Source organism: Pezoporus flaviventris, unplaced genomic scaffold (assembly GCF_033815535.1).
Source record: "Pezoporus flaviventris isolate CSIRO_AGI_PZ_B2104156 unplaced genomic scaffold, CSIRO_AGI_Pfla_v1 ptg000021l, whole genome shotgun sequence".
NCBI classification, from domain to species: domain Eukaryota; kingdom Metazoa; phylum Chordata; class Aves; order Psittaciformes; family Psittacidae; genus Pezoporus; species Pezoporus flaviventris.
Genome location: NW_026892569.1, coordinates 10,211,270 through 10,228,384, shown reverse-complemented (window position 1 = coordinate 10,228,384; position 17,115 = coordinate 10,211,270). Strand labels below are relative to the sequence as shown.

General features: G+C 46.7%; 2 protein-coding genes across 15 annotated transcripts in view; one reads left to right on the top strand and one right to left on the bottom strand.

Moving 5' to 3' along the window:
• The window catches only part of IFT122 (intraflagellar transport 122), a 429,684-nt gene that overhangs the window by 140,420 nt on the left and 272,149 nt on the right, over nucleotides 1-17,115 (top strand). The window lies entirely within an intron of this gene.
• TMCC1 (transmembrane and coiled-coil domain family 1) overlaps nucleotides 2,534-17,115 on the bottom strand; it is an 83,789-nt gene continuing 69,207 nt past the window's right edge. For 10 of the 13 annotated variants that reach the window (XM_061456005.1, XM_061456011.1, XM_061456010.1 and 7 more), the window contains 3 exons: nucleotides 12,147-13,081; nucleotides 5,731-5,866; nucleotides 2,534-3,145 (listed from right to left, as the gene is read on the bottom strand). In XM_061456005.1, the coding sequence (XP_061311989.1) occupies nucleotides 2,831-3,145; nucleotides 5,731-5,866; nucleotides 12,147-13,081 (1,386 nt within the window). In that variant the 3' untranslated portion in view covers nucleotides 2,534-2,830. Of the gene's footprint in view, nucleotides 3,146-3,176; nucleotides 3,779-5,730; nucleotides 5,867-12,146; nucleotides 13,082-13,353; nucleotides 13,492-13,726; nucleotides 13,802-17,115 lie in introns of those variants that run through there. The other 3 variants (XM_061456014.1, XM_061456013.1, XM_061456008.1) reach the window with 3 other exon arrangements.

The following is a 17,115-nucleotide window of genomic DNA, read 5'->3' as shown; positions in this document are numbered from 1 at the left end:
ATGAGAAGTGGATGCAGCATCATAATGGCATTACTGCAGACAACTTTCTGGAATGGAAGAAACTGTCGAGAGAGAAAGGGACAGACAGACAGACAGACATTGTCCAGAACCATATGTACATGGCCTTCACCAAACAGTTTTGAGGTGATATGTTTCTATTAAGCCTGCGCCTTCTGGCAGAGTAGCAAGTGGTATTTACTGAAGACTACACAGAGTTCAGACACTAAATTAAATTAGGATATAAACAAAAGGAGGGACAAACACTTCCTTCAAATACTACAGACGAGTGGCACTGTGTGTCCAGATCCATTGGCTCTCAACTCCTTCCTGCTTGAGCAATTCTAGAGTGATCAAATCTGAGAAAAATGGGTGCAAAGGCAGGGTTTCAGAAATAAAGGCAACGAAGTCATGTGCCAAACCAGTTCTCAGAGTTATTCACACCTTTGTTTCTGATAAAAACTACATAACAGGAAAATGATAGCTACCTGTATCCCTTGAATCAGCCCAAGAAGGGTACTAAACAGAACAGAATCTCCCTGGAGCTAGAGGCATGGCTGAGGGAGGGAATATTTATGCAATCTTTGCTCTATCTACAACTCTGTAGAAAGCTGATTATTTTTGGCTTGAGTCAGTTGCAACTGGCAATTTGTGTTTTAAGTAGGACAGGAGCAGACAGTGCACATAGTGACAGGTGGGTGCTGGGGTCCCTGGGGAGGAGGTACCTGAGTTTCCTGTGATTATAGACAACACACAGCATCTCTGAAGGGAGAAGGATGGTGGGATGGTGGAGGGCTTATCCCTGCTCGCAATCAGAGACCCTCAAAGTTGTTTACCTACTCTGAGGGAATTTCTCAGAACCCAGAATTTGCATCACAGCACAAAACCCCAGGCTTCTGTGTGCCTACATGTGATGTGCATGTTCCATGTATGTATAGGTATGACTTTAACTGGTTTAGGTCACTTGGGCAACATTTGGTTCCTAAAAAGAACTTAAGCCTGGAAGGAAGGAAAAGTAAGTCCTAATTTAAAGATAAGATCTAACTTTGAAAGAGAATCCTGGACTCTTTTTGGATTCCATGGGGACAAGTTGAACCTTGGCTTGGTGAAAGGGACACCAGTTAAAAAACCAGCACAGAGTGAACGCAGCTTCCCCGCACACGAAGTGTGGCTGGCAGTACCAGCAGATCACCACCACCAGCACGTGGTGGTGACCTGCTAGGATGTGACAGTTACAGTTAAGCTGACATTTCCTTTAGAGCCTTGGAAAGGTATCTACACCCAGTACCTGCCCCCGTGGCTGAGAAAGAGGATGCTCTCTATGGCACACCACATAAATACAGTGTACAAAGACCTTGACACAGACACACAAATAATCTTACCAGAGCCTGACAGGAGGAAAACTTTGGTTTCACTTTTTAGTGGGTTATTTAAAAATTAAATAAGATAATTCTGAGACAACCATTCTTTTAAGTGGGCTGCTGATTTAGTATTTCTTTCCTTAAAAGAACCTGTCTTTTCCCCAGGAAGGAATGAACAAAAATTCCTTATTCTTATCCTGAGGCCAGGATTGACTGATGACAAGCAAATGATAAATATAAACACACTCTCCTTCACATCTGGAAAAGGGAAGAGGGAAAAAAGCCCTGCATGACAACAATGGGTGGAGACATGTTACTCATGATGCTGCATCTGTACACTCAGGAGGCAGATAAATGGCATAGGAACAGCGCTGCACTCCTGCTAGGCTGGCACTAGAAACTACCCTCTGCCATCCTCAAAACTGTTTCAGGACAAGACGGCTCACAATTGTTCACGCATTTCTTCATTTAAAAACATCACTTCTTTATTTAAAAGGAAAAAAAAAGGAAAAAAAAAAGTAATGACCCCCCCAACCCCTTAAAAAAAAACAAAAACAACAAAACCCCCCCGCAAAACCAAAACAAACAAACCCCAATAATAATAATAATAATAATAATTATAATAAAAACTCCTATTAGAAACAATAAGGAAGCACTGAGAGTTGGAGTATTACACTCTTCAAGTATGCTGTTTGGATTTTTTTTTTAATCTGTGACTATACACATATAAAAAAAACCTTAAAAGTGCGACCAAGGGCTTCTGCTTAAAGGTAAGTATTTCAAGGACTACTTCAAAATACTGTAGCACGACTGTGCAGTTACTGTGTATGGCATGAGGCTTCCACTTCATTTGCTTAGCCAAGTTAGGCAGCCTTACAGACAGTTATTGTAAGTCAGGTTAGCACAAATGGCGAACCCAGATGCTGAGCTGGGAAGGAGATCCACAGGTCGTTGTTTTTCTCTTGTTAAGGAAAGAAACCACTCTGAACGCATACATTTGGACATGGAATGTGAGCAGACTTCACAGTAAAGGTTTAGTGTTACAGGTTTGCTGTGGTACCATCATTCAAGGCTGTGCACTAGATTTAGCTTTGCGCATCTTAAGCTAACCACGTTCTCTTCTTCCTGACAGGTTTAGTACAGTAGTTCAAGCCACAATTTAAATTGCCCATTGGTATGCTCCAAATTTCTGTATTTTATTTATTTCTTTTGTACACTTTAAAGAATCTTAAGATTTGCATCCAAAGAGAACCATGCTACATAAAAATTATCCAGGATTCTCGCCAAAAAGTTCTTGAGTAAAATCTAAAAAATACTATTGCAATGCGTCTTGCAGAGAAAAAACGTTATTCTAAATGTAAACAAATTCACTCGGACACTTTAAAACTTCAGCGCAGTAGCTGCTGACTAATCTTTGCCACATGAGCTCACCAAGAGCGCCGGGGACGCGACGCAGCCGATTCCTGCCGCCATCATCTGGGGGGAGAGAAGAACCGTTCCAAGTAGCCGGTGATGGCGTCCCAGTGCTTCCACAAAAAGGCAATGAAAACCACTATAAATAAAGTGCTGAACGTCCTATTGCGAGTCTTCATGAGGGGCACGACGCAGTTGGCCACAGTGGAGACGAAGACGAGGAGGACGGCCATGACGGCCAGGAGGATGTTGATGAACTTCCCCAGCAGATTCCTGGCCGTGGCGTTCTCCAGCCCCTCTAGCTGCACCACTTGCTGCTGCTGCTGCTGCAGCTCCATCTTGGAGATACGGGTCTGGCACGCTTCCAGTGCCTCCTGCCAGCAAGAACACACAGCTGGGTTGCCAGTGCTCCACAGTGCCAGCCCATGGCTGTGACCTCACCAACAAGGCCAGACCAGGGCCACCCTCCTTAAGCAGGACATGAGTCACTGCACTGATTTCATATCCTGCAGCAGGAGGGCAGGAAGCTGTGCCAAGGAGGGTGAGGAGCCCCTCAACTAGGTGCTGCAGTCTGCAATGCACCATCTCATTTACACCAGAGAGGCTTGACAAAGGTGACAGGCTGGGTACAAGTCAGGCTTCCTTAAAAGCTTCAGCTGCCACTTTGCACTGTCAGCTGGCTGCCTGTCCCTGCATGTGTGGTGCAGTGGTCACCTGAGACTTTACCATCCTTCCTGCCTTACCATGGGAGCCAGAGAGAACAGGATGCTGACAGCCCTCAGCAATCAGCTTTTGTCAGAAAGGGGGGTGTTACCTGGTGGGCTGCTCACTTCTGCTTTGGTTTCAAGGGACCACTGAGGGGACAAAGGTGCTGTGTCTGGCAAGCACTCTTCCTCCTCTTCTGGGATGCACGTTCCCAGACCCTCCCATTTTCATCACCTTCCTTGCTTGTGTTTATCCAACCCTTCTGTAAGCCCATTCAATTCTCTAGTCAACCTGGCAGAAAACTAAGTCAACAGAAACAACTAACCAAAAAGGCTTGGCCACATTCTGCTTGCTTAGTGAGCACGAGCTCAGAGAAAGGTTTGAGAAGTACTAAGGCTGGGGCTGCACAGCAGCATGGTGTGGCATTGCCATAGCTCTGGGTGACACTGCAAGGGCTGGAGAAGGAAGCTGTCTAGGAGATGGGTACGAGGCATGAGATTTAGGAAACTGCCTCTAGGAAGAGGCAAACCGAAACTATGTGGAAGGAAGAGACTATCCTGGACAAAACATCTCTAAACTTTTGACTTGGGGTGATTGTTTATGGACATTTCACCATGTTGAACCTCAAGAGGACCAACACAATCCACAGTACAACACTGATGACATGCAGTGGGTGGGCTAGGGAGAAGAGAGGTTTTAAGGCAATTAATGCAATGAGACATTTCTGCTCTTGGAGATACCAAGTTACAACTTTTCTGTTAACGCTCCCTCAGTGTTACCTTTCTCAGACATAAAGGCCACCATCAGGTAACATCTAGAAATCTGCAGCAAGTAGCAGTCTCTCTCAGACTAATCACTGCAAAAGGAACCAGGACTCTGGTCCTCTGCAGCATCAGCCCATGCTCTTAACTAGTTTTTCATGCAAGAAAACTCAACCTTTTCCCCAGCAATGCTGAGGAATAGTCTGACCCCATTTGCAAGTTCCTGCTTTACGATTCAGCGCTTTTAGTGAAGACTAAAACAACTATTGAGAAATCCCCACCTCAGTTTAAGTTTTGAACCTTTCTTCTTCCTTCTGTGTTAAATTGGAGAGGAGAACAAAACTTGAGTATTGTAACATTCCCCCAAGGGAAAGGCTCCTGTTTACTCTATCAGAGGCCACGGCACAATGTCCACAGACATTGATTTACTTTAACCTCATCTTAAAGGTCATTGTCACCTGTTACATTTCTCTGTCATTGCATCATGTCAGTGGAGGTCAATGAACCATGAGGGCTTCTCTTCAGTAACAGCCCATGAAAGCACAGGGCAAAACTGCTCAGCCTGTTCTCACCACGGGCAGCCTGGAAGGACATGGACCCGACTGGACTTGCAGCTGGATCTACAAGTGTGCCAAAAGCACAGCCTGCTCTGCAGAGGAAATCACCTGGCTGCAGCACCTCGAGGGGTTGGAAAGAGGAAGAACTCTGGCCCACAGTGCTCTGCTCACACTTATAAATATCTCTCATCAGCGATCAGAACAGAGATGCCTGCTAAAACTAGCACAACAAGCACTTAAAATGGATGATAGACCCATTTCTGAACAGGCCTTTGTTTTTTAGATTTGGCATCTGCCCAGATTATTTCCCACGTCTTTTGCCCTGTGGAAAACCCTACAACTTCATTACCTCTGTTTCCATAAGCTTTGGTCCTGTGGAGCAGGAAAGAAATTTCTCTTTTAAAAACACCTCCTTGTTTGGGCAAAACCAGCAGAAATAATTGTTTTCTGACTCAATGCAGTGGATATCCAAAACCATTTTCCCTTAGCTATATGTGACCACTGCTGTAAAATTAGTGACACAGGAACACACCATAGGGTCTGCTTAGTGGAAACACTACTGTAAAAAAGGTGCTTAGGTCACGTCCCATCGCTTTCAAACACTGCCCTCCAAAATCTGTGCAAAACACGGCTGCAGGCTTCCCCTTTGCTACACCTGAATTAAAACCACTGCTCTGGAGGGAGGGGAAGGCTCCCCTGCAGGTGAGCCTGCTGCTGCTGCACCGGCACAGCCATCACAGGAGAAGTTCCTTGGAGAGATACCAGAGGGTCAGAGATTGAATAAAGGCCCTTACAGAACTCTCCATATGGAGTTTAGCAATAAAGCTACGAGGATTAAAACCAAATATTGAACCACAGAAGTCTTTCAAAAGTGAATGAGCTACAGAAAGAGCAGGCTGAAGGCAGGACTTGAGTCTCCTTGCTTCTGTCACCCACCTGGATGTCCCGGGCTCGCTCATAAGACTGATAGGCAATTTTCTCCTCCATGCTGGCCAGCTCCTGTTTTAAATTGAGGATCTCATTCTGATGGAGCTCAGTCAGGTCATTTAGCTGCTCTTCCAGTCTTTCACATCTAGAAATGACACACAATACAGTAGCTTTAATGACAGGAGGATGACAAAGTTATACCAGTAACAATCAAACAATGATCATCATCGACTTTTTACTGCCAACTTTGTGGCATCTCAGTCATTACACACATGTGCATTACAGTGTAAGGCCCTCTCACTGGGAATTAAGGAAATCCTTTCTACCAGGTAAGGCAGTGTTTGTCCTGGGGGAAAACACAGCAGTTAAATACCAACTGTCAAGTGATGCAAGAAATCAAGGACAGAATTAGAATAGAGCAAGTTATTCCCCAAACTTCAGAGTAAAGCCAACAGTTCCCTTCTAATACCATAAGCTCTTAAGCATTTCCATCTACACTTGAACAGTGCAGGCACAGAAATGACACAGACAGGAAATGTGATGATGCCTCAGAGAACACGACAGCCCTGACTGATCTCTGCATGTGAGGTCACATGGATATCTGACTTATTTTTTATCTCCCACAAATGATGCAGCTCAGCTATCAAAGACCATCACATTGGTCACAAGGAGGGCACATGAATCATTAACCTGCAGGCTTATTCTTCAGTTTGGTTCTATGAGTGGCCTGGGAGCAGTTCTGAGTTCCAGGAGTTTGTAACTCAGTTGTAACTCAGTACCTGAGTTACAACAATTCTGAGAGATACCATGTTGCTCCTCATTGAGGGAGTTCTAAAATGACTTCAATGATACCTCCATCCTGTTGTTTTAGCACCTTCAAAGTATGTTAGGGATACTTTGGCATTTGTATGTTAGTGCTTCATTTTTTAAATTCAAAGTCCATATTTACAAGTAACTTCTGCTTCAATACCCGTTCAGAATCAGGCAATTATTGCTATTACTTCCAAAAGGTAACACACACACAGAGTGAGGCTGCAGCCAGAGGCTGGGAGCAGTGAGCAGGGCACCATCCACATCACCCCTTCCACCATTCTTCCCGCCTGCTTCTCACTCCTGCTTCATTACAAGTGCTAGTAACTAAGGAATGGGTACAGCTACTGTGGCCGTGGGGTTTTCCCACTCTTTGTTGTAACAGCATGGAAAAGGCTTACCATACAGCTCTTATCATCTGACCCTTGATACTAATAGCTGAGAAATTTCTAAGGAATTCAACAAAGAGATAATTCCTCATTTTAATTTCAGTTTCCCTCTGACTCCATCTGAATTTAATTCATATACACGCATATGAAATGAATCAACAATATTTATCTAGAATGATGAATTTAATTACAAGTTCTAAAACCAAGACAAAAATCCTGCTTCCGGGTTTTGGTTTTTTTTTTTCATAGTTTTTTTTGGTGCTCCACAAGCTAAATATTCAGGTTGTGTAGGCAAAAGCTTGCCTTTAAAAGCAGTCTTGGGTTTTGTTTTTAATTGAAAAGCCTGAAGAGACCTTCCATTTCCACTCCCAATGCAATATTGCTTCAAACTAAGGAGGAGTCAGGCATAGTATGACCATTTCCAGCAATGAAACACGCGGTCAACTAGCAGTGAGGCTGAGACAACTGCCAGCTAACCCAGCTCAGGCCAGGAGGTGCCACAAGAACTGTGCAATGAGAGGACACACGAGAGAACTGACCACTCAGGAACAACAAGCTGCAAACAAGGGAATAGCCATGGAAAGACTGGCTAAAGAAGGAGGTAATGAATACTGCCATTTGTTCCCACCCAACTTAAAACAAACCAGCTTGCCAACCACCAAGAGGAAACCACAAGTAAATCCATCAAAAAGCAGCATCAATTATTTGAAATATATTCACTTTGTTAATAGATTACAAAAATCTCAAGGGGGTTTATTACACAAAAAGGGACTTCAGCATTTCTGAAAATATCATGATTATGCCTTTTAACCTCCTTCCTTCAGAAAGCAGCTGTTTCCAGGCAGCTTAAATCCTGTTCTCTAGCAAGAAACAATTGTATTTTCACAACTTCAAAACTACCTCAATCTACAGGAAACATAAGGAAACCCTGCAAATCTGTATAGGCAAGAGTTTAAGTACAGTGTTATCTGCAAGAGGCCTGGCTCCTGCCCTGTCTGCAGGACTACAAGCTCGCTCCTGAACCATACTTCACCTCCCTGCTCGACCCCAGAGCTGCTGCAGTTTATACCCAAGAACCACTCCCACTTTCAAAACTGGTGGTAGGGAGCTGCTGGAATTGGGTTATTTAGAAAACAAAACAGCACACCCCCTTCTCACACTTGATTTTGAAATTACTCTTCCTCCATTTACCTCCTTTTCACTCCTTGTGCCATTATCTGCAATTCAGAAAAAGTTTTCCTTGCTGTTTTCTACTGGTGCTCAAATTTGACAAGCTAAGAGGGGTTCATGTGACTTACAGAGCCCAAAGCCAGGGTTTTCCTGCTGAAGGATGGTTCACATTTAATTCAGAGGTATTACAAAAAGACCACTTGTCAAGAGAGTTAAGATTATACTCACACTTCCCTCTCTAACATGAGTGCCAGTCTATGCAACAGACTTTAACTCGTCTGTGAATACTGCACTGCCTTGAATGATGAATTCCACTTTACATCCAGTAAATTCCTCACTGGAGTCCAAGAATTATTTTTTCACTAGCTAAAATGTGATTTTTCTCCTCAAGTATTACTAGCCTCTAGATTGACATGCTCCTGCACCGAAACTTTGCTGCGTAAAAGCCTAGTGCCAACTGTCACAAGTACCTTGGAGAACATCAGAGGTGGGTGCTCGGCTGGAGTGTGGGATATGGAAACATTCTATTCAAAAAAGCCATGTCAGACTTCCACATGTTCTCTGAGGCTCACTGCTTGGGACCAGGGAACTTATCTGGGAAAGGCTAAACACAGTAATGGCCACCACGTTTATTCTTTTTTAAGGGCTTTATGGCATTTTAAGGTAATAGCTGTAATATACATGACTAATACAGCATATGTAAGAGACAGACGAGATGGAAATGACATTTTATCTGCACTCAGTACGTATTCTGGTGAGTAAAGAAACTCACAGCTGGGTAAGCACCTGCCTGACCCAACACGCTGCCCTCACTGCCGGCCACGCTCCAGCATGGCCTCTTCAACCCCCCTAGACTTCAGAGGATTGATCTGGTTTACGTGAAAACAGACTGAAGTCCAACAATTGGACTTCAGCAACAATCAGATAAATGACTGCACCAGCATCTAGCATTACGGCTGATGGATTTCTGTGGACAGGAACATGCGAGACCTAAATATCCTTTCCAAGGATACCAGGCTTAGGAAGAAACCCAAACCCTCAGGCTGGCCACGTTCCAACTACATGAGCTCATGATTTCACTGCGTACAAACAGGTTCCTGAAGGGACACACAAGATGAAAATACTCAGCAGGAACTTTATTTCAGTCTCAACAGCACAGAAAGTCCCTGCTCGTATCAGTAAACAACCGGCACCTTCCCACCGATGAGATAAGCAACAGGCAACCCAGCGCCTGCTCCCAGTGCACAAGAAACACAATGAGGGCCAAGGCACCGCCAGCATCTTCCTTCCTCTGTGACTCAGCCCGGCTGCAGTGCTCCGGGGCTGGCACATGCTGCCAGCAGGCAGGCAGGGCAGCACAGCCCCACACCGCAGCACCAGGGCGGCAGAACTGGAGTGACTGCACCAGCAAGTCCCTGCCTGGAGCCAGCTCACAAACCAGCAGCTATGCAGATTGATATGAAAGGTCTGGAAGCAGGGAGAGGGAAGAGATTGAGGCGGCCACGGAAAATGTGCAAAGTGAGCCATGGCTGATAAACAGAAATTGCACAAACACACAAGGAAAAAAGATCAGGACCTGCAAGAAAAAACATCTAAGAAAGAGGAAATGGACAAAGACCAGGTCAGAAAATGTCATGGCACCTGCTTTGCTCCAGCTTCCAGGTACAACACACTCAGTGTTGCCCTATGAGTAAAGGCTTCTCCAAAATACTTCTTTTAAGCTCTAACTGAACTCAGTGCTTGTTTTTGAAAGCTTCCCAGAAGTAGAGCAAATTTACAACCGGCTTTTAAAGCCAGTTAAGATTAATTTGAATCCTCAGCTCCAAACCACAACCTTCATTCCCATCTTCTCATTTTTTTCTGAAGAGAGCTGGGGAACAGAGGGGTTCCTGCTCAGAGAAACAGGAGCCAGCCACCTCCACCAAGGCAGAATCCCCCTCTGCCCTCAGACATATCAGCTAACCTTCCAGGTCTCAGGGTGATGTTGGCTTTAATCTTAAGTGATGGTTTAAAGTACAGAAGGTATCAAACCAGAATCTAGATTTGTACAATAAGGTGTTAATCTCACTGTGATTAACCCATGAGCTCCTCAGATCATGCAGTTACCTGCTCTCCTCTGAGTTTGCAGGGACAAGGGCACTTCATGTGCCCTTAACTGGTCCTCTTTAAAGGTCATACCTTTAATTAATTCACAGCAACATTCCGAATGGCAGGTCTAAATTACTATCTTTTTAAACATTTATAAACCAAATACAGATTCTCCTGGAAGCTTTTCACACCAAGCTGTCTTGGTGAGTGGTTAGGCTCTAGGCTCACCTCAGTAAAGGTTAACAGCACACAACAGATAAGGCTTCATACTGCACAAGCATGAGGACCTACATGAACCCTGCTATGTGGTGCCAGGGAATAACTAACCAGTTTAGCCGACAACATACATCAGTCCCCAAGGTCTTCTATTATACTTTCAGACCACTCCTTCAGCTGAACAGTGCTTGCACATAGTGTTCCACCATGAATGCCTGCTGCTGTATGTGGGAAACAACAACCTACACACAACAGACAACAGGACCCTCTGCTGGGGAACAGAAGATCAAACTCCGCACAACACTGTTATGTGACCTGGTGACAATGAAGCACTAGGAACCAAAGTTGCTGTGCTGGGCGCCGCTCTCAGCCAAATCGCTGATTGCTGCAAAGCAGGATTAGGAAGTGGTGTTGGGCTGGCTTTGTCTATCCAAGCTTTGCAAAGCACACAGAAAGCTTGCTGTCTCTACAAGATCCTATCAGGCTAAGCCTTTCCAAATGTTTTTCCAGTGATCTGGCACCAGTTTGTCTAAAGAGCTGCAGGGCAGCTTCATGTCGTGCTGTGCAAACCAATGCAGCAAGTGGCACACAGTACCTGTCCCCACACCCAGCAGCTTTGCTGGGCCTCACAGGTTGTGCTTCACAGCCTGGCCAAAGTGACAAAGGCCGTAAGCAACCTATTACAAAAGCCTGCTGTCCTCCATCAGAATGACGACTTGGGCCCCTTGCAGTTGTCTGAAGTTTAAGAAGTGCAGCTTAAGAATCCCACTGATTTAGACTGCAGTGTCCTGAATGGCTACAGAAGGGTAACTCTTCCCTCTGGAGCCTGGGGACAAGCCCTTGCTCCCAGTGTGTGACGGGGAGGATGCAAGACATGTACAGCACAGGGCAGCCTGCTGAAAGCTCTCTCCCACCCAACAAGGAAGGGAAAGGGAAAGTGCTCCCTGGAACCTCTCCATGGGTTGCCTTCCTTGGCAGAAAGGTGGGGGTAGCCTGGAGGTGGTAGGAGGAACTGGCTGCCACACCACACTCTTCCTTCACCTCTCCTCTGTGACCTGATCAGGGACAGCAGTACCGCAGCAACTCCCCAGCCCTTCCATTCCTTTCAGCAAGGGGAAGGCTGACAGAAACACAGATTACCCACTTCCAGAGCCAAGTGACCTCCAGGACAAGAGCACTGCCAATATTTGCATTTAATTTTGCTCAATTTCATTGAACCCTGCCTCTATGGGGCTGAGTGCAGGAGGGAAGAGGATAATCTAGTTTCGGCAAGACCATGTCTTTTTTTGAGAACCCTAAGAAAGCTGGATCTTTCTTTCTCTGGTAGTTACGGATCTGAGCATTGGAGGAGGCAGGTCAGGATACTGCCCACCATAGTTCCCTGCCTCTCGCCTTGACCCAAAGCTTTGCAGGGTTTTTGCAGGGAAATGCTCTGTCTGGACAACAGTAACGGCATCAATATACTCCTGGCCTTTTGGGACACTGTTCTAAACCTCTTTTGTTTACCTTTGTATCTTGAAAACACTATAAAGTAACCTTTCTTCCTCGCTATTTCTTTCTTACACAGAAAGGGAGATGAGCAGCAAGACAACAATATTTACAAAAGACAAAGCTGGAAGAGCAAAATCCTAAGACCACAGAGCTTCCCATCTGAATCAGGCTGCTGGGAACAGCCCACTGAGTAGTCCTGTCCAGGACTGGTGCCCTGCAACTTGCAGTATTTAATTCAAAACACAGTACCAAAACACCTACCTGTACCGCTCCTCCTGCAGTGTCTGCATTATTAGCGAGTAGTCCCTCTGATAGCGAACCTTAAGGTCCTCAAATGATTCTTCCAGTCTTGCCTGTGTCTCTCGAATTTCTTGAATCTCATGCAGTATTGCATCAAACCCTGAGCTCTGCATATCCAGAGTGTTTGTTTTGAAGCTAGAAGCTCCCACAGGGCCCCCTGTTGTGCTGTTGGCTCCCACGGAACCCGATGTGGCACTGGAGCAATCCTCCTCACTGCCATATTTTGGGCTTGACTGAAAGTTCTGAATAACACCTAAAGCCTTGCCTCCTGTCCCATCTTCCTGGCCTTCTTCTAAGGAGTCTTTCAGATTAGCAATGTTGTCTGCACTCCCAAACTTGTTCCTTATGAGGGAGGCAATCTCCCGAGGTTTGGAAACCACAGCTCCTGCTGCTGAATGGGTGGCTTGGGAAAAACTGGAAAGCCCACCTTTCACGCTATCTACTACTCCCTCGCTGAAGCCAGTGACTTTTGCTCCAACATCTTTCAAACCCTGATGCATATCCCTGAAGACATCCTTCGGCTGCCGAGGGATCCCATTCTGCTCAATCTCTCGCAGCTTTCGATGGTAATGTTCTAGTTTCTTCTGCAGCTGCAAGATAGTCTGGGCTGACTTTTGATTTTTCTTCTCAAACACCTGCTTAATGCGGGCGCTTTGCTGCTTGTCTGCGTTATTGGCCAGTTTCAGGTACTCTGCCACATTGTCATCACGGGCTGTTTGTTCAATTTTGATCTGCTCGGTCAACTTCAGTATCTTCTGCTGCAGGTGTGTAATAGCCACTTTTGTACGCTGAGGATCTGGGGTCCCATCAACAGAGTCTGCGTTGATGCTTCCATCAGTGCTCGAGGCCACGGCACTGGAGGTCTGTGCTAAGCTGCTCACGTCCAACCGCTCAATCTAGGTGAGGAGAGAGAGACATGTAAGTGCTAATCACCAGCTTCACTAATATAAACCCCTTCCTTCTTTGTTCTAACACACTTGACAAGCAGATGTAATTCTGCAGAAATGCATCCTTTTTCAGCTGCCCAGGGCATGGTACCAACCGAGCTTCATGTGCTTTACAGACATCCAGTAAAAGCTGAGAAAAAAAGCAAAACCTCTTGTACTTAAGGCAGCTTAATGGCCTCAAACCACCAAAAACTCAACACAGATAAAGACACGGCACCCACGTTTGGCAGGCTGCGTTGTCTGAAGCGTTGGTGCGAGGCCATCAGCTCTGTCAGATGGTGAGTAAAGACAGAGAAGGTAACTGTGGAAGAGCAAAACCCACACACATCAGTGTATGGCAAACCCCGGTTATTACCGGGGCTTTACCTACTGCACGAAAGCAACGTGAAACCAGAGGGTCTGCAACGGCCAGAGCTTAAAGCAGAGACAGAGCCCCCCCGGAGCCTGCGAGCAGGGGCCTCGGCAGGTGGCACTTGCCAGGGCACAAACCCCGCTGTTCCCTCCCAAGTTAAGCGCTGTTCCAGCCCGCAAGAACCGCGCACGTTGACCGAGCCCCGACGTCTCCCCGCCCCGCTCCGCTAACGGTACCGGTACCTTGTTGTTGCGGCGGAGCAGCAGCGCACGCTCCCAGTGCATGGCTCCCGCCCCGCGCCCGCATGGCTGCGCCACCACACCTGAGCCCGGCCCCAACCGAAAAGGAGTCGCGCCCTCCGCTGAGCACCACGGCCCCGCCCCCGAGAAGGGCGCCCCGTGCCGGGTGGGAGGCCTCGCCCCTCCCCTGCCCGGCAACCCCGGCCCGGGCAGACGCGGACGCAGAACCCAGCGGCCGCCAGCCCCACCCCGCGGCGGCCCGGAGCCGGCGTCCGGAGGGAAATCTGCTCCCGGTGAATTCAGACCAAACGCACGTTCCGGCCGCGGCAAACGGCCCTGGGACCCGTGGGACGAACCCGCTGTGATTCGCACCCCACACGCCCAGCAAACAAGCGGTAATGGTGCGTGCTTCTGCTCCCCCTGGACACAGCAGCTCCTCTTAAACACGGGGTAGCGCCCCGGATTATTCTATTCACACAACTACCAGCTAACTCACAGCTCACTCCCCAAATGTAGAACTCATTTCCATATTTCTCTTGTCAATATATACTGCACAAAACAAAAATGCTACTGGAATTAACTGCACCCTCTCCCTGTTCCCAACAGTCTCCATCTAAAGCAACAGCCACGAGGCCCCGCAGCAGCTGGCAGCACTGAGCAGGTCAGCAAGGCCCCTTCCCAGCAGCAAGGTTCTCCAACTGATGCATTTTTTAGAGGACTTCACTTGCTGGAAACCACAGAGTATCAGCCATCAGTCTGCAGTGACTGCAGAAATATCAGCTGCTCTCTGAAGCAGGTTTAGCTGTAGAAACCCCAGCTCTCTGGATTAATGCAAAACTAGTGCTGAGAATTCACATTAATCAGTGGGACCAGCTATATGCACGGCATTAGCACTGCACAGAGGACATGCTGTCTCTGGGATCTAGGCACAAGTATATTTCAAAGCAGTACACACTCAGTAAGACACTCCTCCTTGGGATCTGTAATTTCATTAAGATTTTCCCAGGACTGTCACTGATCCGATCTCTTTGTATCGCCTAGAAGGAAGCACAGACCCTGGGTGCACAGGGCATACACAGTGTCAACCCGTACATCACTGCTAGCTTGTGCTCCTCAGGTCCTCCACGCGCAATAGTGCACAGGCCCATTTGCTGCTTCGCCAGCCTGCCCTAATCCGTATGGCCGCGCGTAGGCTTTTTCCATTCAGCACATTGATACAATCTCATTACTCCTCTTAATTGCCTTACAAAACAAGCTGCCTTCTCAGAAAGACCCTATCAATCCCTCTGTAACAACCTGTGCCTGCTCCAGAGGAAGGAAATCTTAGTATTAAACAGCAGATGGAAAGAAGAAAGACCCACAAATGTGATGCAAATTTTTCAGAAATAAATTTGAAATATTCCCCCTCCCCCCCCCCCCCCAGTATTTGCCCTGGGCACTGATATGGGTGAGCAAGAGTGGGACTGACCAGTGCCACAGACCAAACATTTCTGCAGATCATGTTGGGCTGTCAGCTCTGCCACAGCACAGATCTTGCTCCGAGATGAAAGCCGCACATTTCAGTGCTGTAGAACTAATGGGACTTTAACATCACTTTGCAATAAAGAGTTTCTATCAGCATAACCTACTCCCGGTTGGGTGTGATTAGCATGTGTGTACAAGTACTGTATGCTGCACTAATAGAACACTCTTCCTCTCAGACACGTCTTTCTGAGGAAAACTTTGTACAGACTTTCTCTTCCCCCCTTTTAAAGTCAATTGACTTCAGCGCATCTCCTCAGGTCATCTTCCCATGCCTGTGACAGAAACCAGAACAGCCATAGCAGAAGAAACCATGTTGGGATAATTACTTTAATTACCAGCTGTGTGGATATTATCCTGGAATAGCAAGACAGGTTTTTTCCAATTAAAAAGCAAAGGGCTGGACAAAGTGCTGCTCTGGAACAGAACTGAGACAATTTAAGTACTTTCTCTGTATTGACAAGGCTTTAGAAAGGGAAGACTCAGCACAAACTGGGTCCCTGGGAAACGCTGGTGACATATTATTGATTTAAGATGACTGGCAATCTGTCCTGAAAAGATGCTGGTAAATTAAATACTGTAATGCTCAATGTTTGTCTAAAAATATGGATTACAATTCAATTAGTCAATCTCACTTGCAGTACAGTTTTCCAGCACATTGACTCAGCCCAGCTGGAGTGGACCAGCCTGACCTGCCAGGAGGGACACTGAAAGCTGCCCAGTGAGCCAAGTGGCATCGTGTGAGGCCCTTATGCTTCTTCCCCCTCAAGATCTTACCAAGCTACCAGAATTTCAACTGTGTCAGGGCTTCCCTCCTGCAAAAGGTTTTTGATGTCTCTATTCTGCAATACATCTGCAACCCAAAAAGAACCCAGGATCTGCCTTTTGGCTTTGCTGAAGATTAAATGCAACAGTTCCTTTAAGGGTGTTTCACCCTTCTTTGAAAACTACTTCAGCAAAGGCGCATACCACAGGGCCAGTCGCCAACAGGATGGATTGGTTTTTAAACAAGCAGGGCAGCTGGCTTGGGCAAACAGCAGAACTTGAAGCAAGCCTACTGGAAGGAGACGTCTCAGCTCCTGCCTCTCTTCCCTTATGTGGAGCTTTAAAAATGTGACTGAAAAGCATTGTGTTACTTGGAATAAAAAATATCTAGGGCAAGGTGAGAGAAGGGAGCCAGGAATGACAACCATGAGAGCAGCCCCGGGAGGGAGCTCACGCCGCGCAAGCTGCCTGGATGAACCACGCTTCCCAGTGAGCGGCAGCCAGCACTAATCACAAAGGAACTCAGAAGCTGTGCTGTTTCCTTTTCCCACTGCTGAAGGCAGGACAGTGATGCAAGCAGAAAAATCTGGGAGACTCATTAGAAAGTCCTAAGTTTGGAGCACCATCGCCAGCAGCCTCGCTGGTGGGACAGTGAGATGCAGGGGCATGGGCAGGCATGTGAGCCAGCATTGTTACACAACAGTCCATTCTTTGGTAACATCTCTAAGTAACACCTTCTGGGGAATAAAAATTAGAGGGGAGGAAAATAAAATAGAGCATCCTTTGCATCTGACCACGTCTGCGGTTACTGCATCCACCTTGCACCTTCGCTCAGGAAGTGCCCAGTGCACATACATGCTCCTGCGCTATGTGAAATCTGCCCTGGCTTTCCTGCCAAGAATACAGAAGAAAAACAAAGAACAGGCACAGTGCAATTCCTCATGACACACCATGCAGTTACCCTGCAACACTTCACTGGCCTACTGAATCTCCAGAAACTATAGCAGCTTTGCGTTTTAACAGGCTTCCATCTACTTACCCACAGAAACTGCTGATCATCACTGCTAGCAACTGCTTTGAGCTGTCCCTATTACACTCCCAAATCC